General features: G+C 43.0%; 2 protein-coding genes across 2 annotated transcripts in view; one reads left to right on the forward strand and one right to left on the reverse strand.

Annotated features, from left to right (window-relative positions):
- The window catches only part of LOC132391881 (nuclear factor 7, ovary-like), a 156,314-nt gene extending 152,172 nt beyond the window's left edge, over positions 1–4,142 (reverse strand). The window contains exon 1 of the mRNA XM_059965619.1: positions 4,126–4,142. The gene's annotated coding sequence lies outside the window, so the exon portion shown is untranslated. The remainder of the gene's footprint in view (positions 1–4,125) is intronic.
- atoh8 (atonal bHLH transcription factor 8) lies at positions 1,917–25,279 on the forward strand. Its single transcript, XM_059965624.1, has 3 exons — positions 1,917–3,002; positions 5,032–5,223; positions 21,321–25,279. Exons 1-3 carry the CDS (start codon positions 2,358–2,360, stop codon positions 21,324–21,326), a joined length of 843 nt encoding a protein of 280 aa, XP_059821607.1. The 5' UTR covers positions 1,917–2,357; the 3' UTR covers positions 21,327–25,279.
- Positions 25,280–27,656: the final 2,377 nt, after the last annotated feature.

The following is a 27,656-nucleotide window of genomic DNA, read 5'->3' on the forward strand; positions in this document are numbered from 1 at the left end:
GCCACTCACCTGCCATGGTCCAATCTACCGGCCAGACCCAGCATCTCCTGGATGGTATCTTCAGAGTCAGAATCATGTTTAATTTCACTGGCATATGTCATGAAATTTGTTGTCTTTGCAGCAGCAATACATAATAATGCAATACATAATAGAAAAAATATGAATTACAGTAAGTATATATAAATAAATAGTTAAATTAAATAAGTAATGCAAAAATAAAAAAAGTAATGAGGTGATGTTCATGGGTTCAATGTCCAATCAGAAATCAGATGGCATAGGGGAAAATCTATTCCTGAATCATTGAGTGTGTGCCTTCAGGCTTCTGTACTTCCTCCCTGATGGTAGCAATGAGAACAAGACTGGACCTGGGTGATGGGGGTCCTTAATAATGGAGGTCACCTTTTTGAGGCATCGCTCCTTGAAGATCATCAGGACTGGAAAGGAAGGTGGCAGAAGCCAGAATGAGAAGGTGTGGGGTCACGATGGTGGCGGAGAAGGGGTGGAGAGGGAGTACAAGCTGGCAACTGTTAGGTGAGACCAGGTAGGGGGATGAAGTATAAAGCTGGGAGTGTATAGGTGGAAGAGGTAACGGGATGAAGAAGAAGGAATCTAAAAGTTGAGAAAAGTGGACCATGGATGAAAGGGAAGTCGGAGGGCAGTGATGGGCAGGTGAAGGAGAAGAGGAGTGGGTAACCAGAATGGGAAATAACAAAAGGGAGGAGGAAGCGTGGGAGAAAATACTGGAAGTTGGAGACATCGATGTTTGTGCCATTAGGCTGGAGGCTATTCAGGTGGAACATGAGGTGTTTGTCCTCTTCATGGCAGCAGAAGAGGACATGGATCAACATGTCGGAATGGGAATGGGAAGTCAAACTGAAGTGGGCATCCTGCCTTCTGTGGTGGGCAGAGCTGTTCCCCCAATCTGAGTCGGGTCTCACCAATACAGAGGGAGCCACACTGGAAGCACCATATGCAATGGATGACCCCAACAGAAATGCAGGTGAAGAGTCACCTCACCTGCTTGGGTCCTGAATGGTGATGAGGGAGGAGGTGTAGGGGCAGGTACAGCACTTGTCACACATGCAGGAATAAGGTATGAAAGGGCGAGGAGAATCACAGGCAGAGGTGAATCACAGGCAGAGGAAGACCACTGTCCAGAACACCCAACCAGCTGTAAGATCAATGTCAAATCTGTTAGAATTCTCTGAAGAAAAAGCTGACAAGATAGATAAAGGAGGGTCAGTGGAAGTTGTTTACTTGGATTTTCAGAAAGCCTTTGACAAGGTGCAGCACATGAGGCTGCTGAACAAGATAAGACCCCCCCCCCCACCCCCGTACTAAAGGAAAGATAGTAGCGTGGACGTACGATTGGCCGACTGGCCGAGGGTAAAGAGCCTTTTCTGGCTGGTTGCCGTGGGTCGCTGTAAACCCAGTATCAACATCAGTGTTCACATGGGGGGGAGGGGAGGGGGCAAGAAGAAACTGTTCTTGATCTGACGTCTCCCCAGCCTAGTCTTGATTTATAAGGTTATTTCCTTATATTTTCAAAAATAAATTTTATTCATAATATATATACACAAAGGAATAAACACAAAGCAAAGCTCTTAGCATCCTTAGTGTCATTTGGTGTTAGCACGTGAAGTGATACTGATATTTAAAATGTTCTGTTCGCTCCCATTGTAGGACAAAATCTCTTCTTCTCTCCCCTCACCAACCCCCGCCCCACCATCCGTCCCGTTTAAACATCACCATTCAGATGACCCTTTGAAGCTTCTAGTCTCAGCTATTTTCCAGCTCGTTAAAGCATTGGATTTGATTTCCCGGTGAAATCATATCGTCGACCCGCTGACCATTGCGGATGGAGGCTGCACTGGCGGTGCTTTGAACCCATCCCGGGACCGGACTGTGGCCGAGAGCAGCTTTCCCCCCGCAAGAGAGCGGTTCGCACCCTCCCTCCGACAGGCATCGCGATGACTGATCTCGCTAACACGGGCTTCTGTGTAAATTGAGGCTAAACAAACACAGATGGATCGCCGAATGCGTTCACAAAAAAAATGTTGGCAATGCGAGGAAGGGACTTCAGTTGACATTCTAACATCACTAAAGGCATAGCTTCAGAATTGTTGCTATAGCCGCCAAGGAGGAGCGTTCTCACACACACACACACACACACACACACACACACACACACACACACACACACACACACACACACACATACACACACACACACACACACACACACACACACACACACACACACACACACACACACACACACACACACACACACACACACGGTACTGAGGTTGATACGGAAGATTTAAATAAATACAAACTTGGCTTCTTTCATCAGAATGAGGACTTCGGAAAACCTAGATGTGACTGAGTGGAATAAATTGTGTGTCAAACGGATCGGTACAATAAAGAGGTTGAAACGGAAAAACCGCGATGTCCTGAGGCACGTCGAAATGGAGAAAGTTCACCGGGCTGAGCCGGATCCTTTGATCGCCCGGTTGGCGGAGGGCACCGGCTGCTACAACGGGACGGCCGGGGACAACGGCTCCACGGTCACTTGCAAAGACCCGCGGGCTGATGTAGTGGATTTGCGCAGGATTGCGGCCGTGCCGAGCGTGCCGGCTGGAGGAGGAGTAGGGAGGGGAAGGGAGGATGAATCTCCCAGCCCGCAATCTCCCGCTCCAGGTAGGGGCATGCTGACTCGGGCACCCCAGTCCCAAGTGTGCGCCTTTGAGCCGCTGGCGTTGACGGAGACGCCGAGCCTCCAACCCCGGATTGTGCTCTGCCAGCACTCCCCGGGAGGTTCCTGCACATCGGTTCCGCACGCCAACTACAACCCATCGCCCAGGAAACGGCCAGGGGAGACTTCCAACACCTCTACCGAGATCAAAGCCATTCAACAGACCAGGAGGCTACTGGCGAACGCAAGGGAGAGGACCAGGGTCCACACCATCAGCGCGGCTTTCGAAGCCCTTAGGAAACAGGTAAAGTCTATCTAGGGACAGCGACACACTTTTCACCCTCACACAATGACCGTCGGTTCTTCCAGGCAGAGGAGTGTTTTATTTTATGAATAACTGAACCTCAGCTACTGGGGAGGGCAGGTCTTTGGGTATATTTAAAACAAAGATTGATAGATCCTTGATTAGTAAGGGCTACAAGGTTACGGGGGGAGGCAGAAGAATGGAGTTGAGAGGGATAATAAATCAGCCATGATGGAATAGTAGAGCAGACTTGATGGGCCGAACGGCCCGATTCTGCCGCTATGTTTTAACTCCAAAAAAAAACCCTCAATGGAAACAAATAATGGTCTCTCTGAACTATGTGTAGTTTCAACTCCTGTAATTTATATTAGGTGTTTTGAGTGTTTTGGTATTAATGATTGTGTCTTTACCACCTAAAGCCCAATAGGTTCACGTTAAATTGGGGATAATTAAAATGGATGGGAGCACCATGTACAGGGCACCCTTAAGTAACTATCGTTTGCGAAGGAGGACAGGGGAGCACGGAAATACACGTAGATGCATGTACAAACGGTCTTTTGACTGAAAGATTCGGCTGCCCAACGCAAATCCCGCTGTCCCTTTAATGCGGAGCGAATCGCTCAGTACTTACACAGTGCTCAAAGCTTGATTATTTAGCCCAGCTCAGAGTGCCGCAAAAATAGAAACTGTCAGCCCGCATTGAGTGTATATTTAACAAGTCTGAGGGAAAAAGGAACACGCTTCACACCAAGTGCGAAACATTTGCCTGGGTTATATAATGCAGTGTGCAGGCGAAGACATCTGTGTATATGTTTACTGATAGCTCTCTGTGGGGGGAAAGGCCACTGTACAGATTACCGCAAAATAGCACAAACTGCGTTCATAATGAGTTCAAAATTGTCGATTGCGATATTTGGACAAGAGCCCAGGGAGTATTGGACGTGTTGTGCTTGGTTCTTGATTTTCCTCAAAACAATTAACTTCTGAGCTTGGCGGAACCTTATCATTAGTCAACTCGTCGTTATATCAAACTAACCTTGCTGCGGTTACAGACGTCGAGTGCCTTTAAAAAAAACAAAAGTAAAACCAGCTCAGCGATAAGATTCATTTTATGGAAACGTACCTGTATAACACTGTCGCAACTCCCGTAACCCCTTTTGTAAATATGTCACCACGTAAACGCCAGAGATGTACATATGCATTAAAAAGTATTTTATCTATTTGATGTATAGAGCTGAAGCAGGCCTTTCGGGCCTTTCGGGCATCTTGTCCGTGCCGACTAACTTGCCCACCTAAGCTAGCCCCTAGCCCCACATGCCCGTATTTAGTCCGTATCGCTCTAAACCTTTGCTATCCATGTACCAATGCATTTATCTATTATAAATATTTTCGTGTAGGTATCGTGTAGGTATGAACGTTTATGGGTGCCTTTTATGGCTATCTAGCTATATGTGCACATATATATGCACAATACATATTATATATAGTATGCATTATATGTTCATTATACTATATTTTTGCATTTTATAGTATATAGAATGATGTTATGGACTAAAATATATATCATATATTCTATATATTCTAGTCCATAATATTATTCCATATAATAGGCTAATACAGTGGTTATTAGCACAACGTTTTACAGTACTTGTGACAGGGGTTCAATTACCGCCGCTGCCCGTAAGGAGTTTGCACGTTCTCCGCGTGACCGTGTGGGTTTCCTCCGGGTGCTTCGGTTTCCTCCCACAGTGTCGGCTTTTAGGTTAATTGGCTAGTATAAATTGTCTCCTGATCAGGCTAGGATTAAATCGGGCGGCGAGGGTTAAAGGGCCGGAAAGGCCTGTTTGTTTCAAAGCTTCATCTCAAAAACTACATAAATAAAGTATACTATGTTATTATATAAATATCCAGGCAGGGACACACACACATAATATTATATGAATTGTATATAATTGGAGTGTGCATGTTTGGCGTGCCAGACATTCATCTTGTGTTTTCTCCTTCAATGACTTTGGGCGCCTCTCTGCAGGTTCCTTGCTATTCCTATGGACAGAAGCTGTCGAAGTTGGCGATCCTAAGGATAGCGTGTAATTACATCCTGTCCCTGGCCAGGCTGGCTGACCTCGACTACAGCTCGGATCACAGCAACATGAGCTTCTCCGAGTGTGTGGAGCAATGCACCAAGACATTGCAGGCAGAAGGAAGATCAAAAAAGAGGAAGGTGAGCTTCCAATCCAGTGCCAAGAGCACAAGGTCACCTGTGCAGCGTTCTCACATGTGAACAGAACTTGGTCGGTGAGGTGCTAAGGGATACCCTCTCCTTTCTGTTAACGTAAGGGTTAAACAGTCTCTCTCTCTCTCTCTCTCTCTCTCTCTCTCTCTCTCTCTCTCTCTCTCTCTCTCTCTCTCTCTCTCTCCCTCTCTCTCTCCCTCCCTCTCTCCCTCTCCCCCTCTCCCTCCCTCACTCTCTCTCCCTCTCTCCCCCCCCCCTCTCTCTCTCTCTCTCTCTCTCTCTCTCTCTCTCTCTCTCTCTCTCTCTCTCTCTCTCCCTCTCTCTCTCCCTCCCTCTCTCCCTCTCCCCCTCTCCCTCCCTCACTCTCTCTCCCTCTCTCCCCCCCCCCCTCTCTCTCTCTCTCTCTCTCTCTCTCTCTCTCTCACACACACACACCCAACGCTTCAATCCCACTGCCCCCATCTGACTCATACCAAGTATCGGTTGAGTTCGCTCTTTTTATCCGTCTACATTCTGTATTTCGACATGGCTCCCGTCGGCCTTAACAAGGCTCGGCTAAGCTCCGACATTGCAGAACAGTGTCATCATTTGTTTTGATATGAACTCGAGAAAAATTGGAGTGGGATGGGTGCTGGGAGTGTGTGTGTGTGTGTGTGTATGTGGACGAGTGTATGTGTACGTGTGTTTCCATATGTGTCTGTGTCTGTGTGTTTGTGTGTGCGCGCAAGTGTGTTAGACTATGTGTATGTGTGTGTGTCTGTCAATGTCTCTGTATGTGTAAGTGGGCGTGAGTACGTGTGCGTGCGTGCGTGTGTGTGTGCGTGCGCGCGTGTATATATGTGATTGTTTGTGGCTGGGTGTGTGTTTGTGTGTGTATCTGTCTGTATGTGTGTGTGTCTACGTGGTTGCTTGTGGGTGTGTTTGTTTATGTGTGTATGTATGTCTTTGCTTGAGTTTGTGTATTCGTGTGTGTTTGAGTGTGTGTGTGTGTCTGTGTGTTACTGTATGTGTGTGTGTCTGTGTGTTACTGTATATGTGTGTGTGTTTGAGTGTGTGTGTGTGTTACTGTATGTGTATGTGTGTGTGTTTGAGTGTGTGTGTGTGTTACTGTATGTGTATGTGTGTGTTACTGTATGTGTATGTGTGTGTTTGAGTGTGTGTGTGTTACAGTATGTGTATGTAACTGTATGTGTATGTGTGTGTGTTTGTGTGTGTGTATGTGTGTGTTACTGTATGTGTATGTGTGTGTGTTACTGTATGTGTATGTGTGTGTGTTACTGTATGTGTGTGTGTTTGAGTGTGTGTGTGTGTTACTGTATGTGTATGTGTGTGTGTTTGAGTGTGTGTGTGTGTTACTGTATGTGTATGTGTGTGTGTTTGAGTGTGTGTGTGTGTTACTGTATGTGTATGTGTGTGTTACTGTATGTGTATGTGTGTGTTTGAGTGTGTGTGTGTTACAGTATGTGTATGTAACTGTATGTGTATGTGTGTGTGTTTGTGTGTGTGTATGTGTGTGTTACTGTATGTGTATGTGTGTGTGTTACTGTATGTGTATGTGTGTGTGTTACTGTATGTGTGTGTGTGTTACTGTATGTGTATGTGTGTGTGTTACTGTATGTGTGTGTGTGTTACTGTATGTGTGTGTGTGTGTTACTGTATGTGTGTGTGTGTGTTTGGGTGTGTGTGTGTGTGTGTGTGTGTGTTACTGTATGTGTATGTATGTGTGTTTGAGTGTGTGTACAGTGAGTGCCTGTGTGTGTGCGCGGCGGCGGAGGGGTTGAAGAGACGGGGGTGTGAAAGTTGAGGGAAGTTTACCGATACGATCGGTTCAATAAATATTTACTCACGAAAATCTGGGTGTTAATCAACTTTTATTCTGTTGACACTTAATGATTCACTTCCTTTGATTCCAAACATAAAGCTAAACATTGATAATATCGTCAAGTAAGTACGCAGTCTGCGTTAGATACAACTTTTTTTTTCAAAAATAACTTGTGAAGCGATTAACTTAAAGTGATTCAAGCTTTCGTTGCCACTTTATGACAATAGGAGTTTTTTAAACTTCATCTGAACTTCCCTCGGCATTCTTGAATGTTCCAGCTGCAATATTGTCTAATAAATCACACGCTGATCTTGCCACCGTGTTGTTTGTGGAATGAATGAATGGAGGGGATGGTTTTCGGGAGTGTTTGGTGTTTTGTGCAGCCCCAGACTCCAGATGTTCAGCTGCTGGTGTGGGAAGCAGCGCTGGCGCCACTCGGGGCAGAGGGCAGAGGAAAGGCACGCGATTTGGGGAAGAAACATTCAGTCACACGAAACTTTTGGCACATTCCCCAGCACTCGGGTGGACATCTGTTCCAGAAAACTTTTTAATAGCTGGTTTGTGAGCAGCTCCTGAGGATACATTGACTGCAGCTGTTTCATGTGCAGAGACAGACGGGAGGGGGGGGGGGAAGAAAACGTGTTATAAGCAACGACGTAATGTTAAAGAATAACAATAATGCAGCTTTAACGCCAGGAATGTTACTATCTTTTCCCTTTTTAAGCAAAAATTTAAAAATATTTTTTGTTAAGAACTTGATTTATTAGTTTCAATTTGACTTGATATTTCCCCACTCCAAAACAAAATTCCAATTTGTCTGTTTACCATTAATACAAGGTTACCATTCAATCCTCCCAGTTTCTCCTGTCTCTGTTACATCTGTTCTGATGAGGACACTTTATTTGCCAGTGCTTCTGTTGTGTCTTCTCTTTTTGTTCAGCTGCGGTTTCCCTTCCACTTTCATCTGGGGCAGTCCCTCTGGATCCACTCCTGTGTGTGCGGCCAATGAGAATCACAATGTGACATTCAGGGCTATTGCTGCTGGGGTCATTCATGGGGGGGGGGGGTCCTGAAATGCCAGTTACCAAGCTTCATATTGCAGAGTGCAGGTTGCCAGGTCACGGCTGCTTTTAACATGGGGGGTGCGTTACTGTTGTCCGGGAGCTACCGCATACTGTAGGTTTGGTTGAACAAGGTGGCCCAGAGAGACACGAGTCCAATAAGATTGGGGAGTAGGGTCTGCTGCATGGGATTTCACATTAATTGACTGTGATCTCAACTACTTCTATTACACCTGCCATCCTACCAGCTTCTGAGCCCAATGACACACCCTCCAATGATGCTTGACACCTCTAACATGATGATGACTAAATGCCCTTCTCCTCGCAATCTGAGATGATTCTTCCCAAAGTTTCCAGATTTCTTCCATCAATACCTACTGTTCTACCCGTTCAATCACAGGAGACACAGTTACTGCTCTTTTATTGCCTTCCTCCCACCCAGGGATTCAAATCCTCCTTCCAGGTGAAGCAGCGGTTAACTTGTGCATCTTGCTGAATTAGGTTCAAAAGTTGTGTTACTTCTGGGTTTTGTTTGAGGGTGGATTCTCTCTGTTTCACAGAGCTACGTTTTACAGAGCCCGTGTTATCAATCATTTGGAGGACGGGATGGCTTCAGTGCTAATTTAAAGCTTAGGTTTTCTCTGTATTACGAATGGTATGGATATGCTGGAATGGAATTCAGGAATTCCCAGGCCAGGTGCAGCACTGGTTTGCTGTCAGGATCACTGTTGTTTCATCTGCTTGCCAATGAGACAGCTGTAAAGAGAGCACTTGACATGTGAATCTCACTTCAAGCTGGTAGGTAGCTCCAGAGCTTGAGTAAGATGGGTCACGCTCACAAGGACAGTAACAGTAATTTGCCTTTGTGTAATGCTCCATAGCAAAGTTTTTACTCAAGGCATTTATTAGGATTATTAAGTATGATACTAAACTACAGAAACAGATCAAGGTGTAGATTTTATGAAGATAACAGTGTGCACTCATAGAATAGTGCAGACTCAGCAAACATTGGAGTCTACACCCCAATAAATACAGAATCCAATTTGTTGATATCAGAAATATCTTGCTCCTTCTTAGTCCTCAGCAACTGACTTACAATGAAGATGGAATATAAAACATTGCTATCATATCTTCTCTACCCCTCCTCTGGCAGTACGTTCCAGGCACCTACCATTCTCTGCGTTTAAAAAAAAAGCTGGCTTTGCATATCTCCTTTAAACTTTAAACCCTGTCAGCTTTAACTGATGCCCTCCAGTATTTAACATTTGCACCCTGGGAAAATGATCTTGGCTGTCTACCCTCTCATGATTTTATATACATCTTTCAGGTCTCCCCTCAGCCCCTGAAGTTTCAGTCAGAACAACCTACGTTTGTCCGACTTTTCCCAAAACAGGGTTCAATGAGGCATTAAAATGAAAATTCTACACACAAGATTGAGTGAAGTGATCAGAACATAAAACAGTACAGGAACAGATCTTAAAGTTTATCTGACCTCCCCTTACTCTCCAACCCCGGCAACGTCCTCTTCTACAGCCTCTCCAAAGCCTCAACATCCTTCCTAAGCTGTGGTGGCCAGAAATGCACGCAACACTTCCAATGTGGTCTAAATGAAGCTTTTTGCAGCTGCCACATGACTTCCTGAATTTTGTACGAAGTCAAACATATTTGCGTCTACTTGTGTTGCTACTTGCAGAGAGACATAGATTTGTATCCCAAAATCCCTCTGTGCATCCCTCAGGATGCTCCTCAGCATCCTGTCACTTAGTGTCTAAGTTCCTCTTAGACTTCCAAAATGTAACTTCTCTTGCTTGTCCAGAATTGCCAGTTCTCCACCCCAATTTCCTGCTGTATCTTTTGACAAGCCCTCCAGAATCCTAATTAAGTTCTCTCCTGCTTCATTCTCTTTTCAGTTAAATTTTGCAGTACCTTCTCACCAAAGGCCCCTTATCTTTCATACAGAACAGACTTGTAACATCGTAAACCAGTGAGGTGTTTGTTATGTCTCTCTACTCGCTGTGAAATGGGGGACACCTCTTTGTCCCATATTATGGAGAGAGGGAGCTGTGGTATGCTAAATTATTGGGTGAATGATTAGTTTTTGGGCTACTGTAAGCCTGTGTCTTTATTGATGCTTTGCTGCACACTTGAGTGCTCGATGGAGGGTGCTGATGCTTGTTTGATGGTGGGGGGGGCATCGTTCCCTTGCTTCTGCTTGTGCGTGGGAGGGGGAGTTGGTGGGGTGCTTCAGGGTTCTAACATTTTTACAGTCATTCATTTTTTGAGGTACTCCTCTGTTTTTGTGGGTGTCTGCGAAGAAAGAGAATTTCAGGATGTATATTTTATATATTTCTCTGAGATTAAATGCACCTGTTGAAAACTTTCGGAATATGCTGGTCCTGAACTCTAACTGGGAGGAGTTTAAAATATTCCTATACTTCAGATGTAGATTCACCCACAAACTGCTCTGTCCGTCTACCTCCCCAGCTCCTGCCTAATAGCACTAATTTAGCACTTTCATTCAAGGACTATAGAGTCATAAAGCACTGCAGCACTTTCAGGCCATCTAATCTCTGCCAAATGATTATTCTGCCTATTCCTATCGACGAGCACCTGGACCAAGGCCCACCATACCCCTCCCATCCATGTATTTATCCAAACTTCTCATAAATTTTGCAATCAAGCCCCAATCCACCACTTCCACTAGCAGATTGTTTCACACTCAACCACCCTCTGAGTGAAGAAATTCCCCCTCAGGTTCCACCTAATTACTTCACTTTTCACCTTTAACTTATGATCACCAGCTCTAGCCTCAACCAGCCTTTTCAACCTTTTCCTATAACTCAGGTCCTCAAGGCCTGGCATCATAGTTTTACATGTTCTCTGTACTCTTTCAATCTTATTAATATCTTTACTAGTCTTATCCTGATCCATAACTATCATAAGTTTACAGAATTATGATCTCTATTCCTAAAATGCTTCCCCACTGAAACTTCAATCTGCTGGCGAGCTCTCATATGGCCCCATCCCTAATTGGACTATGTACATATTGTTAAAAATAACCTTGAATGTACCTCAGAAATCCTGCCCCATCTAATCCCCTGACACTAAAGGAGTCCCAGTCAATACTAGAGAAGTTAAAATCACCCACTATGACAACACAATTGTTTTTACACTTTTCCATAGTCTGCATTCCTCCAACTCCAGTTATCTACTAAGAGGCCCATAGAAATACAGCATCATAGTGACTGTACCTTTCATATTCCTGAGTTCTAATCATGTTACTCATTAGATAAGCCCTCCAAGATGTCCTCTCTAAGTTCAGCTCAGTGTGGACTTGGGGGACCTATTCATTTTTGCCCATTAAAATGCCAACAAGGTGAGAGCTGGACAGACTAATTTCATCTTAGTTAGAGATATAGCTCAGTAACAGGCCTTTCTGACTCAATGAACCTGCTCCACCCAATTACACGTGACCAATTATTTTTTTCTTTCAGTTAGTCCTGATGAAGGGTCTTGGCCCAAAACGTCGACTGTACTTCTTCATCCTATAGATGCTGCCTGGCCTGCTGCATTCCACCAGCTCTTTGTGTGTGTTGACCAATTAATGTATTGACCCAAACATCTTTTAGAATGTGGGTGGAAGCTCGAGCACCTTGGAGGAAGCCCACACTGTTCAGGGGAGAATACACAAACTCGTTACAGACAGCAGCGGGAATTGAACTCGGGTTGTTGGCACTGTAATAGTGTTACACTAACAGCCATGCTACCCTGTCTCCGCCAATTAATTTTAAACAGTTTGCAGAGATCACTAAATGCCAAGAAGCAATTCTGGGTCTGAATATTTAACTTTGCAAGTGGGAGGTTTTATTCATTCAAAACTTAGTGTTGAAGAATTAATTGCCATCTTTTTGCTATCTATCACTTCCACCTCTCCTTCATCCCATCTGCCTTTCTGCAGACAGCAGTGTCAGTGTAATTTCTGGTTCCTTTTCAGAATACTGATGGTTTAGGGAAAACTTCCAGCTGATTGGGTGAAGTTCTTCTCTTACTTTGACTGTCGGCCACAAAAACTTTGTTGGATACAGGGACAAGCAATCCAAAATTGCAAATCTCTGAAGCCACATTAAAAAGATGATAAAGGCTGAGGAAGGGAAGTCCCAGCTGACCTACCAGTGCAGCTGCCTTTGGGCAAGTCAGTGGTAATCTGGAGAGATGTAAGAGGCCAGAATGTAGGCGGGTTGGATAGATCACGCAGCACAGAAAATGAGTCTTGACAGGATAACATTACCAGTTCACAATCCTCTAGACCTCCTTAATTAATAAAGAATGCAAAATCTCAAACCTATTGCCTAAGCGCAATTTGCATCCTTCTTGGCCTTTAACACCATAGTCTGACTCAATGCAGTGCCAACACCCAGCAAATCATGCTAGAAATTTCAGACGGTTACACATTGACCCTATCTTATAACTGCATTAACTTTAGCTGCATCAGTTCATCCTGAATTAATACAGTGGGGTTATAGCTGGTTGTAGCAGTGGGACTCCCAGTGCCAGTTCTTGACCAGCATCCTCTCTAAGCACTAGGAATATATAACTTCAAATCAGCAAATAAATTTGGAATTTGGAATGAAGGATCAGAATCAGAATCAGGTTTATTATCACTGCCTTATATGATGTGAAATTTGTTGTTTTGCTGAAGTAGTGTAGCACAAAGACATAAAATTACCATAAACTACAATATAAGTAGCGTAGATATGGCACGGTAGCTTAGTGGTTAGCAGAATATTTTACAGTACCACAGAGGGACACAGGTTCAATTCCCAGCACTGCTTGTAAGGAGTTTGTACGTTCTCCCCATGACCACCTGGGTTTCCTTCGGGTGCTTCAGTTTCCTCCCACAGTCCAAAGACGTACCAGGTGATAAGTTGATTGGCCATTGTAAATTGTCCCATGATTAGAGTAGGATTAAATTGGGGGAATGCTGGACTGCATGGCTTGAAAGGCCAGAAGGGCATATTCCATACTGTATCAAGTCAAGTCAAGTCGCTTTTATTGTCATTTCAACCATAACTGCTGGTACAGTGCATAGTAAAAATGAGACATTTTTTTCAAGACCATGGTGTTACATGACACAGTACAAAAACTAGACTGAACTACGTAAAAAACAACACAAAAAAAAACTACACCAGACTACAGACCCACACAGGACTACATAAAGTGCACAAAAACAGTGCCGGCATTACAATAAATAATAATCAAGACAATAGGGCAGTAAGATGTCAGTCCAGGCTCTGGGTATTGAGGAGTCTGATAGCTTGGGGGAAGAAACTGTTACATAGTCTGGTTGTGAGAGCCCGAATGCTTCGGTGCCTTTTCCCAGATGGCAGGAAGGAGAGGAGATTGTACGAGGAGTGCATGGGGTCGTTCATAATGCTGTTTGCTTTGCGGATGCAGCGTGTAGTGTAAATTTTTGTAATGGCAGGAAGAGAGACTCCAATGATCTTCTCAGCTGACCTCACTTATCCGCTGCAGGGTCTTGCGATCCGAGATGGTGCAATTTCCAAACCAGGCAGTGATGCGGCTGCTCAGGATACTCTCAATACAACCCCTGTAGAATGTGATATCTCGATATGTAACAAATAAAAGTAAACTGTGCAATGAGAAAGGAATCATGTGTTCATGGGTTCAATGTCCATTCAGAAATGTGATGGCAGAGGGGAAGAAGCTGTTCCTGAATCAATGAGTCTGGGTCCTCAGGCTCCTTTTCCTCCTCCCTGATGGCAGTCTTTAACAGTAACAATAGCTATCATTGTAACATCACATCTGATTCACTCATATCCTTTAAAAAAGGAAATTTGCTGGCCTTGCCTGATCTGGCCTTTATGTGACTCCTAGCCAAAAGGCCACAAGACATAAGAATAGAATTAGGCCATCAAGTGTAAAAATGTCCAATAACATTGAATTTGCTTCGTCATTCCATCATGGCTGATTTATTATCCCTCTCAACCCCTTTCTCCTTTTTTCTCCTGGTATCCGTCTCTCCCTTGCCAGTGAGACAGAGAGAGCCTGTGGGGGATGTTGAGATGTTGGATTCAACAGTTAGTTTTTGATGGACTGTAGATCATGATCTCTCTTTAGGGTGGGGGCCTTGCTGTTACCAGCATGGTGGGTGGTGAGAATGCTGATACTTTTTGTTAGAGTATGCGGGGGGAGGGGAAGGGGAGTTATTGATACTGCTTTCTGCTGCATGTGTGTCGAGTGGGGTAGGGGAATTTGGCTTTCTTATGTTTTCTCTGTTATTCATTCTTTGAGGTTTTTTTCTGTCAGATTCTGTAGAGAGTAAGAATTTCAGGTTCTGTATCATATATATTAAGTGGAACCATGGAACTTTTGATGTGTTACTAATCAAGAACCTACAACCTCTGCATTAAACATACCCTGTGACCTAGCCTCCACAACTGTCCATGGCACTGAATTCCACTGACTCACCAATCTAGCTTCCTCAGCTCAGGGTCAAATGGACAATGAACCCACGAAGACTAACCTCATTACTTTGTCTTTCCATTTTGCACCGCTTATTTAATTATTTATACACATGTAGCTGGGGATGGTAGGAGTTATAAGCTCCCACTACCTATTAAATACTTCCAATGGCGTGCATCTCAAATAGCCTCTGACAACCAAATCCTGGCTTTCAAATGTGGCTTAGCTAGTACGCTCGGAGGAACTCTTTCTACTGATAGGAGAAGGGGCAAACACAGGTTACTGGTGCCTTAAAGCATGTTGCTTTGAGCAGATGGTTTTTGTCAGCCCTGGTTGACAGCTCATCTAGGAGAAGCAAAACTCTGGTCTCGAAGCTCCACTGCCTGCGGCCATTCCCCCTCACGGGTAAGGTTTTGAGAGTAAACCCCAAGGGAAAACTCCAGAGCTGGAGTCCCTAAGGCAGCCCCATGTTGAGTCCAACACTGACTGGCCACTCCTGTGATGTTGCAGGTTCCTTTGGATTTATCAGCTGCGTGGAGAGGCAGGTGGCAGCTTGCTCTCCATGTCATACTGCCCTGGCTTACGTATCAGATAGACAGCTGGCACATCTATGGCTGACTCTGATCAACGGAGGGTCTCATTTAATAATAAACCTGATTTTGATTCAGATTCTGAATTAGGGACAGATAATAAATGCTGGTATCACGATGATCATCACATTGGACACATGCATAATTACATAGAATTCTGCAATACAGAAGTAGGTCAATCAATACCTCATTCCCTCCTTAGCTCTTGAAGAAAGTTACCTAACTATTCTGAAGAGCATGGGCCAATAAATGTCTGAATTAAAGCTAAAGAACTACTAAATTAAGATCTATCATTCCACTTTCAGAATTAGAATCAGAATCAGGTTTAATATCACCAACATACTGTGGTAAACTATGTATACCTGTCTGGACACGCCCCTCTGCTGACTGCTCCTGTGGCTCCTCCCACAGACTCCTGTATAAGGGCGATTGGAGACACTGCTCCTCTCTCAGTCTCCAGGATGTTGTGGTCACTTTTGATGCTAATAAAAGCCTATCGTTCACCTCCCTTCTTCGAGAGTTATTGATGATGAGATTTCTTGTTCAGCAGTAGCAGTACAGTGCAATACATAGTAATAAAAGCTATAAATTACAATAAGTATATATAAAAAATAAATGAATAGTGCAAAAATAGAAAGATACAAAATACTTAAGTTCATTGTCCATTCAGAAATCTGCTGGCGGAGGGGAAGAAGCTGTTCCTGAAATGTTGAGCGTGTGTTTTTGGGCTCCTGTACCTCCTCCATTATGGTAGCAATGAGAAGAGGGCTTGTCCTGAGCGATGGATACCGCTTTCTTGAGGCATCACCTTTTGAAGGTGTCCTTGATGCTGGGGAGGCTAGTGCCCATGATGGAGCAGGCTGTGTTTACAACTTCAAGCAGCTTCTTTCTGATCTTGTGCAGTGGCCCCTCCATACCAGACACTGATCCAACCAGTTAAAATGCTCTCTCTGATACATCTATAGAAATTTGTGAGTGGCTTTGTTGACATACCGATTCTTCTCAAACTCATAATGAAATATAGCTGCTATAATTGTAATTGCATCAGCATGTCGGACCCAGGATAGATTCTGGTCTTTTCCTTGAAGTCACTAGACAATCAGACAGATGATTGAAAGGGATTGCATCGATCAAATAATCCCAAAACGCTGGCTCTGAAATCCATTTTCATCTAATAATGAATAAATACAATCTATATTTTTATGTTAAATATGTGTACAGAACACTCTCTAACTAGAAACTACTGTTAAACATCAGAATAAATACAGGCAGACCAACCAGACCAAAACTGGCCCTAACATCCTGTTCTGGCTCATATCTTGGCAAAATTAGGATATAAGGAAGTCTGCTATGAGATCTCTCCAATAACAATGTCACAATGGTGCAGTGTGTGTGTTGATGTGTGGCTTACTCATTTACCACACCGTTAATCCTCTTCTCCATCATGCTTCAAATAGATGTGATCTCTGATAGTAAAACACCATCTAAACTCCAGTTCCCCTCTTCCATTTAAGTGAGAGTAAAGTTAGTCACCATTCTCCAATGTTCCCACTAGTGTCGCTGATTATTTCAAGAAACCCCTCTGCCTTCTCCCCAGCAGCAAACAGATCAATTAATACAATTCACCAGGTGCAGAAGACAATGAAGAAAGATACTTGTAGGAAGATGGAGGATAGGAAAGTCATTCAGTCCCCTCTTTGCTAGGAACAGATAAAGTCATAGAGCACAGAACAGAACAGCTCAGACACAGACCCTTTGGATCGTCTAGTCCATGTTGAAGAGTTCGTCCCACTGACCCACACCTGGACCATAGCCCTCCATTCCCCTCCCACCCATGTACTTATCTAAATTTCTCGTAGATGTTGAAATCAAATCTGCATCCACCACTTCCACTGGCAGCTCATTCCACACTTGCACCAAGATTCAAGATTCAAGATCGTTTCATGTAATTTTCCATACACAATTGCCAAGGAGAACATCCTCCGAGTAAAGAGGAATGATACAGATTTTTGCCTGGATGGTAAATATCGGCAAGACGGCTCACAGAAAATTAGCCCAAGAGGATAACGTGACCATTTAAGAAGCCCCTAGAATTTTCCTTTCATTAAATTGAACAAAAATCCTGTTACAAAGATTTTCTTCCCTGGACCTTGTCCAGCCAATGCTTATTGTCCTGACAACAAAGTTAAAGAAAGTGTAGTCCATTGACTACAAGTGATATGGGATGTACTGCCATGAAATCTACATCACTCTACAGTGTACTATCATGAGATTTTTCAAATGCATTGCATCACTTCAATGTTTTAAGGCCTTCATTTTTAATAACTACCTCTTCAATACAAGTAATAAATTTTGTTTAAATAGCTTCCTGTCAGTAACAGTGTTGGACACCATGTGCAGTGATTGCTGTTACTTGGCATAGACATAGAACATTACAGCACAGTACAGGCCCTTCAGTCCACAGTGTTGTGCTGAGCATTTAATCTGCTCTTAAGATCAATCTAAACCTTCCATCACAAATAGCCATCCATTTTTTTTAATCATCCGCGTGCCTATATAAGAGTTTCTTAAAAGTCCCTAACGTATCTGCCTCCACTATCACCCCCGGGAGGGTGTTCCACACACCCATACCTCTGACATACCCTGTTCTTTCCTCCATTAACCTTGAAGTTATGTCTCACTCATATTATCTACTTCCACCCTGGGAAAAAGTCTCTGGCCAACCACTTGATGCATGCCTCTTCTCATCTTATATACCCCTATCAAGTCACTTCTCATCCTCCTTCACTCCAATGAGAAAAGCCCTAGCTCACCCAACGTATCCTCATAAGAAAGGTTCTCCAATCCAGGCAGTGTTCTGGTATATCTCCTCTGCACCCTCTCTAAAACTTCTGCATCCTTCCTATAATGATGTGACCAGAACAGAACACAATACTCCAAGCGTAGTCTAACCAGGGTTTTATAGAGTTGCAACATCACCCCATGGTTCATGAAGTCAGTGCCCCAACTAAAGAAGACCAACATATCATACGCCTTCTTAACAACCCTATCTAGTTGTGTGGCGACTTTGAGGAACCTATGGACGTGGACCCCAAGTTCCCTCTGTCCCTCCACACTGTTGAGAATCCTGTCATTAACCACAAAGTCTGCCTTCAAATTTGACCTTCCAAAGTGAATCACTTCACACTTTTCTGGGTTGAACTGCTACAGCCTGGTCTCCTAGTGTGAGGATTAACTGGTTATGGTGGGAAGATGTTTCACTACACAGACTGCAGCAGTTCAGCTAATCACATCCCCATGGACAACCAGGGCAAAAAAAAAAAATCCCAGCCAATGATGTTTATATTCAACAAGTTAATTTTGCTTCAGAATGTTCTTACCTGAAGGCATTTGGAAGGGATATTGACGAGTACGTTGAGGTGGCAGCATGGTAGCATAGTGGTTAGCACAACGCTTTACAATACAGGTGACCCAGGTTCAATTCCCACCGCTGCCTGTAAGGAGTTTGTACATTCTCCTTGTGACTACATGAACTTTCTCCGGGTGATCCAGTTTCCTCCCACAGTCCAAAGACATACCGGCTATTCAGTTAATTGGTCATTGTAAGTTATCCAGTGGTGGGATTGCTGGGTGGCATGGCTCAAAGGGCTGAAAGGGCCTACTCTTCACTGTGACTCAATAAGTAAATAAATCACTCTCAGCAAAGAGGTTCTCCTGCTGCTTAAAATGTTTAATCTTATAATTAAAAACAAAGAAGCATGCAGCTGCTAGACTTCTGAAGTATAAACCAGAAACCAGAAAGCCCTTAGTGGGTCAGGCAACATCTATGGAGAGAAAAGTTGATGCTGCCTGACCTGCTGAATTTATCCAGCATTTTATGATTATATAATTCTTTAACTTTTCAAAGTAAATCCTGAGAATTACAATTGCAAAATAAAAAAAAATGTAAGTAAGTATGTTGGTATGCATTAAATGGCAATTGGGCCAGTTAAGAAAGAATTTTGTGTTAGGAACAAATTATCTGATCATTCATCAGGCAGAAGTTGTTTGGTGATTGACAGTGGGGTAGGAGTCCTGCATTTATTTGCATATATCAGGAGGATACTATACACGCCCAAGGGTGTTGACAATATCTTTCCTCAAATTCTATTCTTTGCTCTGCGCAAAGTGATGCCACTTCAGTTCGCGACACAGATGGGATCGTGGCATTTGACTCCTGTATGTGATGGCAAAGCCGGATGGAAACAAAACCATCTAGGATTCACATTCTTGGAAGGGTTGTTTTGAGTATGTCAGATGAGGACAGGATTCAGCTTGGCTGTGGTACCATCCGCGTTGGCCAGTCAATGCGGCCCATGTCTTGTTTTTTGCAGAATGGCCGCTGGTTGACGAGCTGAATGACTGCCAAAGCCCATGAGACTACATCCTTACAAGGACAAAAAGAAAATAGCAAAATAAAACGTCCACTTTCTTTGACCTAAGTTTAACATGAGAATGTTATATTTCTTGGAATAGAGATATGTTGACAAAATACCATGCTTCTTGATTGCTTCACAGAAGCTCTGGCATTCTAATAAAATAACATTCCAATGTTTGTAATGGATTGGAACAAGTCCATAGATATTGCAAACTCAAAATAGAAGTTGATTTTGTTAGCTTCTTTGAGTCAATAGAGTTCTTTTTGCTGTATGTGGGGTTTATGGATTTAAGTCCCACTCCTTTAGCATATAATGTATTGTTGAGCCATTACTGCACTTTGTCTATGTAGATCAGAATCCCTGCCTGCCCATCCTTATGACTCAGGTGGAACATCAAATTTCCACAGCAGTACCAAAGCCGACAGAAGGTATTCTTTATGACTTCACCCATCACCTTCCAACTAGCCTCCTTCCCCCACCCCCACTTTTCTATTCTGGTGTCTTCCCCCTTCCTTCTCTGTCTTGAAGGAGGGTCTCAGTCCAAAATGTCAACTGTTTATTCATTTCAATAGATGCTGCTTGACCTGCTGAGTTCCTCCAGTGTTTTGTGCGTGTGCTGCTTTGCAAATGATTACCTGCTTATTTCCCTTGGACATGTTAGACACATAGTCCTTTAACATGTTATTACATAGAACATGCTGTAGAACATGCAACAGTACAGCACAGCACAGGCCCTTTGGCCCATGATGTTGTGCTGACTTTTAACCTTCTCTAATATCAATTTAACCCTTCCCTCCTTCACAGCCTTCCATTTTTCTATTGTACATGAACATTTTGAACGTATTGGGGCAAAGTGATACTATGTAATGATCCAAATCTTTCTTCAACTGTTTGCCTTCTTACTTAGCTTTTCCCTCTCCCCAGTTTACATTGCTGATCTTGTGACTTGCAATGTGATGGTGCGTTTCATGCTGCAACTTCACATAAAGCCAACAAACTAAGCTAGCGTCATTCACAGTTTGGGAATTTCACAGAGTGTCTAGCTTATCTCAGCTGAGTCAATTCAAGATAAGATGATAGCAGAGTAACAAACAGTTAGCAAGCCCAAGTTAGCATCAGTGTCAAGCTTGGCACTCGAAACTTCCACGGTCCAACCAAAGTTTGAAAACATCTCTTACAGGAGAAAGTTTCTAGTCTCCCACTAAAAGGAGGGTGAAATGAAAGGAAGGTCATGAGAAATTCTCTCAAACTGCCAACAACACAGGTGCATCCTGAGAGGCTCTCTGCAAACATTCTGGTTCAAATCTTGGAATGGTTAACTCTGACTCTTTGACAAAACTTGAAGACAGGTAAGTGAACTGTGAAGTATCCTAATGACATAATATGGGCTCCAGCTCCCCAGGATCCATTTTGATAGAAGATAATATTGAACGATAAAGTTGAAACTGTTGTATTAAAAATCTGAATTCTTTGCTGCCCCAAATTAAACATCCAAGCATTTTATGCTTACGTGAGATGCAATATCTTTCAAGGAGTTTTACACGAGCTTTCAGCTAATCTGCCTTCACCTTCAAGTCTGTGTATAAAACAGAACATATTTGACTGCTAACAACTGATAGTAAGCTCAGTACTCCATGGGTTAATTGATCTCATCCTATTTCACATGGCTCTGAGAGTAATTCATATCATAAATTATATTCTTCCATTTCAGGAATGACCTGCAGAAGGAACGACATTTCACAGGAACATCACACAGTGCGCTGGTGTCTAGCCAACACTGGCAGGAAGGCAGAAAGTGAAGACAGGATATAGAATTACAGGAGACATCATGTAGAAGAGATATTAACCCAAAATGAAATGATGCTGCCTGTTTAAGATAATAAGTCCTTTATCTTGGTGACACAATATCAGCGTACAGGAACAGTAAATTTTTGGACAAATGTTTTCAGCACTTTCCTTTTTTTGTTGTGTTCAGCGATAACATTTGTTTGAGTCATCCTTTACCTTAAGAACATCAATATCAGGATAAAGAGGAATACAGAATTTTCTATAGATAACTTGCTTTTTCTTAAAATTTAGGAGAATTAAAAGCAGACTCTGAGACTGAATTAGCCATAAGCACATACTGGCCCAGTGGGTACAATGTAATGCATTGTGTAATCACGGCTGTACAAGAATTTATAAATCTGTAGAGAGGTCGTAACAATCATCTGTGTCCCGGGATTAATTGCATGTTTTAAATATTGTAAATCTGAGCAACTTGCTGGAAACGGGTCTGTTCAATTTAACAAGGTAAGCTAGTGCTGGCATCACCTGTGATGACAAATTGAAACACCAGTTCTTCTGGCAGGATGGTTAAAATAACGATGACCCCCATGTGTGATCTTCTGTGTATTTTTCATCTTGTATCCTGGCTGGATTTCCAGCTGTTAGTAAGTTGCAGAAGACTTCTGTCCTTCTCCTTAGAAACTAGTGGTTGGACAATCAGGAAGCCTACTGATAATATGTGCACTTTATGAGCTCTGTAATCACGCTGCCCTCTATTATTGTGGGGTCATATTAATCAATAGTATTAATGTATAAATGTTTATAAAAGTATATGAGACTCTGGATGTCACACTGAAGTCAGTTATTGGTTTGGTGAAGCAGTCCAGATACAAAAAAATAGGGGTGAAATTTTTAGGGTTATTCATCTCACTGTTGTCCTCCCATGAATCTACTATCTCCCTGGGCCCTCCCTTTATCTTGTTTTCAATGTCCCAAGTGTTTCCCTCAGTGATTTGCTGAGCCACACATATTCATAAGTTCCATGACTTTGACTGATTCCAACCACACTCGTACTCATCTCTGTGTTCATTGAGGAGGCAGATACATTAGGAGCATTTAAGAAACTCTTAGATAAGCACATGGATGTTAGAAAAATGGAGGGCTATGTAGGAAGGAAGTGTTCGATTGATCTTAGAGTAGATTAAAAGGTCAGCACAGTATCATGGGCTGAAGGGTCTGTAGTGTTCTACAGGGAACTGCCTCAGATTGATAGGCACAGGATCACTCCAGAAGTATTCGAAGAAGAATGCCACACAAGGAAAACGATTAGGATCCACAGAATTCCCCTGTGATTCAATAAACTGTTCACAAAAAACGGATATGGACTCAGGTACCAAAAATAGACTAATGTGTGTGGAAGACCAGAATATCTGTGAAAAGTGAGGCCAATTCATTTATTAATGCTGCCCACTCAAACTTGCACTGGGTAAAACAAATAGACTTCACCATTGGTTGCATAATAAATTTTGATCAAAATGATAGTCATTATACAGAAATATTTACAATTGTGACTTTCAACTTGGACATGCCCATCTCCACTACAATGTAAACTATAATTTAAAGAGACATTGTGGTGTGACGCTATTGAGGTGCCAACAATTGAGGTTCAGTTCTGCCGCTGTCTGTACAGAGTTTGTACATTCTCCCCGTGACCCGTGATGCACAAGTTTTCTCCCTTGTTCCAAAAGCGTATGGATCAGTAGGTTAATTGGTCACATGAGTGAAATAGGGAGGCGTAGGCTTGTTGGGCTAAAAGGGTTGGATTGCTGAATAAATAACCAAACAGATTAATAAATAATTATTTAAAAACTGGCAACTTTTAAATTGCAAAAAAAATATCAATCAGTGGTATATGTTCTGCACTGCCCCAGGGATAAATCAAGGTGGTTCTCTGTCATCTCCCATAGGAAAAACAGACCAATCCCAAACTCGGAAAAACTTTCCTTCGGACACATTGATGGGACAGAGGAGACCTGAGGGCTGAGTTTGGGGTGAGATAATGAACTTCCCTTTTGGTTACAACTATTGGCTGACAGTAAATAAATGAACAAGTTGAATACAGTGGACTATGGTTAATTTGGACACATTGGGACCAATACATTTTGGCCAAATTAAGCAGCTGCCCCAATTAGCCAAAGTTTCATAGAAATAGTTTAAAAAGACAAACTACATTTAACTAAGTAACAAATTATGCATTTAAATGAAGTACAGCATAAATTAGAAAGCTACCAATATTATGATAAAACTATTATTTATTAATAGTTATCGATAGAGGAATTCATACAGTGCACGCTGCCTTGTTCTTTTGACTTTTTGCAAACAAACTGAACCAACATAGACACTTAGTGCAGATAATGGACTGTCTTCATTGCCTTCCCACATTCAGTAGTGTCAAAAATCACTGCTTTTTTACTGGTAGCTCACTGTTCCAGGGTTCCATTGTTTAAGACATGATAGAGCGGGATGGATGAAAGGGGGGACAGGTGCATTACTAGACAAGGCAATACTCAGACAGGACAGACTGGAGAACTCACCTACTGAGGCTATTCAGCGGTGGATGAAGTTAATGGGATTGTGTGATAGACCACTCAACAATCCATGGGACTTAGAGGAGTAAATATGTAGAGAGATCACAAACTGTTGCAAGAAACATAAGGTTGTGATAGTAAGTGATTTTAACTTTCCACATGTTGATTGAGACTCCCATACTGTAAAAGGGCTGGATGGAATAGAGCTTGTAAAAGTTTTCAGGAAAGTTTCCTTAATCCATACATAGAAGTTCCAACTAGAGAGAATATGATACTAGATCTCCTATTAGGAAATGTGATAAAGTAGATGACAGAGGTTTGTGTAGGGGACCACTTTGTATTTGGTGATCATAATGCCAATAGTATCAGTATAATTATGGAGAAGGATAGGTCTGGTCCTCGAGCTGAGACTTTAAATTGGAGAAAGGCCAACCTTGATGGTATCAGAAAGGAATTGGCAAGTGTAGATGGGTACAGATTGTTTTCAGGCTAAGGTTTGCTTGGTAAATGACAGGTCTTCAAAAGTGAAATTTTGAGAGTACAGAGTTTGTATGTTCCTATCAGAAGTTTGGAACCTTGGATTTCTAGAGATATTGAGACCCTGATTAAGAGGGAGGTACATAGCAGGTAGGATCAATGAGATACTTGATTATAAGAAATACAAGAACACTTAAGAAGGAAATCCGGTGGGCTAAAAGAAGGCAGGAGGTTGCTCAAGCAGACAAGGTATAGGAGAATCCAAAGGGCTTCTAGAATCAAGTTTAATATCACAGGAATATGTTATGACCCATAAATCGGGCCAAAATCCCAGACATTTTGGACCCCTCAACTCACAACCTGTGACTACTGAAGAGACAGATATTGGACCAGCCAGACTTCTGAACAATCGGATGGCAGATCATCAGAATTTCACGATACATTTTGAATTAACCATCCATTGTTCTTTACCAGTAGAACATGAATGACATGCTATGTCACTGACACCAGGAATTCTACTTCAACTCAGTCAGCTTATCAGGGCCCTGACAGGCAAGACAATGCTGAATCAGAACTGATGAACTGCCCATTTTGGGGTAATTAAATAGTAACAGCATTCCTGCATATCCTTGGGATGTTTTTCTGCCAACCTATCCAAAATGAAGTTAACAAAATTACACAGTGTACATTGTGAAGGCAAAAGCTCTATCCCTGGATCTCTCCTGGTGCTTTTGAGATTTTGAGATGATCACTTACAAAAAATATATCTATTTTACTCCATATTTGTATTTGATTACAACTGGAATGGTGAATAAAATATGTAAGGTTTTCCTTCTAACTGGCAAGATGATTGGTCATTATATTGCATGATATTAGAGAGATAGAACATCACAGCACAGCAACAGGCCTTTAGGGTATCGGCAGGGTAAATGCAAGCAGGCTTTTTACACTGTGGTTGGGTGAGACTAGAAATAGAGGTCATGGGTTAAGGGTGAAAGATGAAATGTTTAAGGGGAACATGTGGGGGAACCTCTTCACTCGGAGGGTGGTGAGAGTGTGAAATGAGCTACCAGCAGAAGTGGTAGATGCAGATTTGATTTCAACTTCTAAGAGAGATTTTGATAAATACATGGATGGGAGAGGTGTGGAGGGCTATGGTCCAGGTGCAGGTTAATCAGATTAGGCAGAAAAATAGTTCAGCATGGACTGGATGGGCCAAAGGGCCTGTTTTTGTGCTGTAGTTTTCTATGACTCTTTGACACTATTTACAAATATATAGTTCAATGGTTCCATTTAATATTAGAGAATGTATACAAGTATACAACCTGAAATTCTTACTCTCTTCAGCATCCACAAAACGGAAGAAAACCCCCAAAGAATGAGTGACAGAAACAGATACAAACCCTAAAGCTCCCTGTCCCCCTCCCATGCACAAACCGCATCAACCCTCCCCCTACTTTTCCTGGCATAAAGCGCCAGCACTTCCACCACCCACCAAGCCAGCAACAGCGAGCCCCAAAGAGAGACCATGTTGAAGTGTCCATCAAAAACTACTGTTCATCCCAACAGTCCAACATTCCTCAGGCTCTCGCTGTCTCTGACAAGAGAGAGACCGATATCACTCACAGTGAGAGGGGAGACAAACCACTGCCATTCCGACATTACAGCTCGTAGTGCCACTTTTATTTCAAATCCCCCTGACTCAAGAATCAGCAGCAAACTCACACTCACAAGAGAGTGTGAGAGAGAAAGGAGAGAGGGGGAGAGGGGAGGGGGAGAGAGGGGGAGAGGGGAAAGGGGAGAGAGGGGGAGGGGGAAAGGGGGAGAGAGGGGGAGAGGGAGAGAGTGGGAAGAGAGGGGGAGAGGGTGGAGGGGGACAGAGAGAGAGAGAGAGAGAGAGAGAGAGAGAGAGTGAGAGAGATATACATATAAAATCGGCAAGCTCCAAGAACGGCAACGTGCTGCCAGGCAGAATCACAATTTGAGTGCAGCTGTAGATTACAGTAGAAATTCAAAGTTCAAAGTTCATTTATTGTCAGAGTACATACTGTATATGTCATCATGTACAATCCTGAGATTCATTTTCTTGCGGCCATACTCAATAAATCTAAAAACCAGAACAGAAACAATAAAAGACTGCACCAACGGGGCAGTCGACTAGTGTGCAAAATACATCGAACTGTGCAAATACAAAAAGAAAGAAAAAAATGAAATAACAATAATAAATAAATAAGCAATAGATATCGAGAACATGAGATGAGGTCCCTGAAAGTGAGTCCACAGGTTATGGGAACAGTTCAGTGATGAGGCAAGTGAAGTTGAGAGAAGTATCCCTTCTGCTTCAGGAGACTGATGACTGAAAGGTAAGAAATTTTCCTGAACCTTGTGTGGTGAGTCCTGAGGCTTCTGTACCTTCTTTCTGATGGAAGCAGTGAGAAGAAAGCATGACACGAGGAAATCTGCAGATGCTGGAAATTCAAACAACACACACAAAATGCTGGTGGAATGCAGCAGGCCAGGCAGCATCTATAAGGAGAAGCACCCTCCGATAAGCCAAGACCCTTCGTCAGGACTAACCGAAAGGAAAGATAGTAAGAGATTTGAAAGTAGTTGGGGGAGGGGGAAATGTGAAATGATAGGAGAAGACCGGAGGGGGTGGGGTGAAGCTAAGAGCTGGAAAGGTGATTGGCGAAAGTGATACCAAGCTGGAGAAGGGAAAGGATCATGGGATGGGAGGCCTTGGGAGAAAGAAAGGAAGGGGTGAGCACCAGACAGAGATGGAGAACAGGCAGAGTGATGGGCAGAGAGAGAGAGAGAGAAAAAAAAACAACTAAATATGTCAGAGATGGTTTAAGAAGGGGAGGAGGGGCATTAACGGAAGTTAGAGAAGTCAATGTTCATGCAATCAGGTTGGAGGCTACCCAGCTGGTATATAAGATGTTGACCCTCCAACCTGAGTTTGGATTAATTTTGACAGTAGAGGAGGCCATGGATAGACATATCAGAATGGGAATGGGATGTGGAATTAAAATGTGTGGCCACTGGGAGATCCTGCTTTTTCTGGCAAACCGAGCGTAGGTGTTCAGCGAAATGGTCTCCCAGTCTGCGTCAGGTCTCACCAATATATAAAAGGCCACACCGGGAGCACCGGACGCAGTATACCACACCAGCTGACTCACAGGTGAAGTGTCACCTCACCTGGAAGGACTGTCTGG

The sequence above is a fragment of the Hypanus sabinus genome, chromosome 3 (genome assembly GCF_030144855.1).
Source record: "Hypanus sabinus isolate sHypSab1 chromosome 3, sHypSab1.hap1, whole genome shotgun sequence".
Taxonomy (NCBI): domain Eukaryota; kingdom Metazoa; phylum Chordata; class Chondrichthyes; order Myliobatiformes; family Dasyatidae; genus Hypanus; species Hypanus sabinus.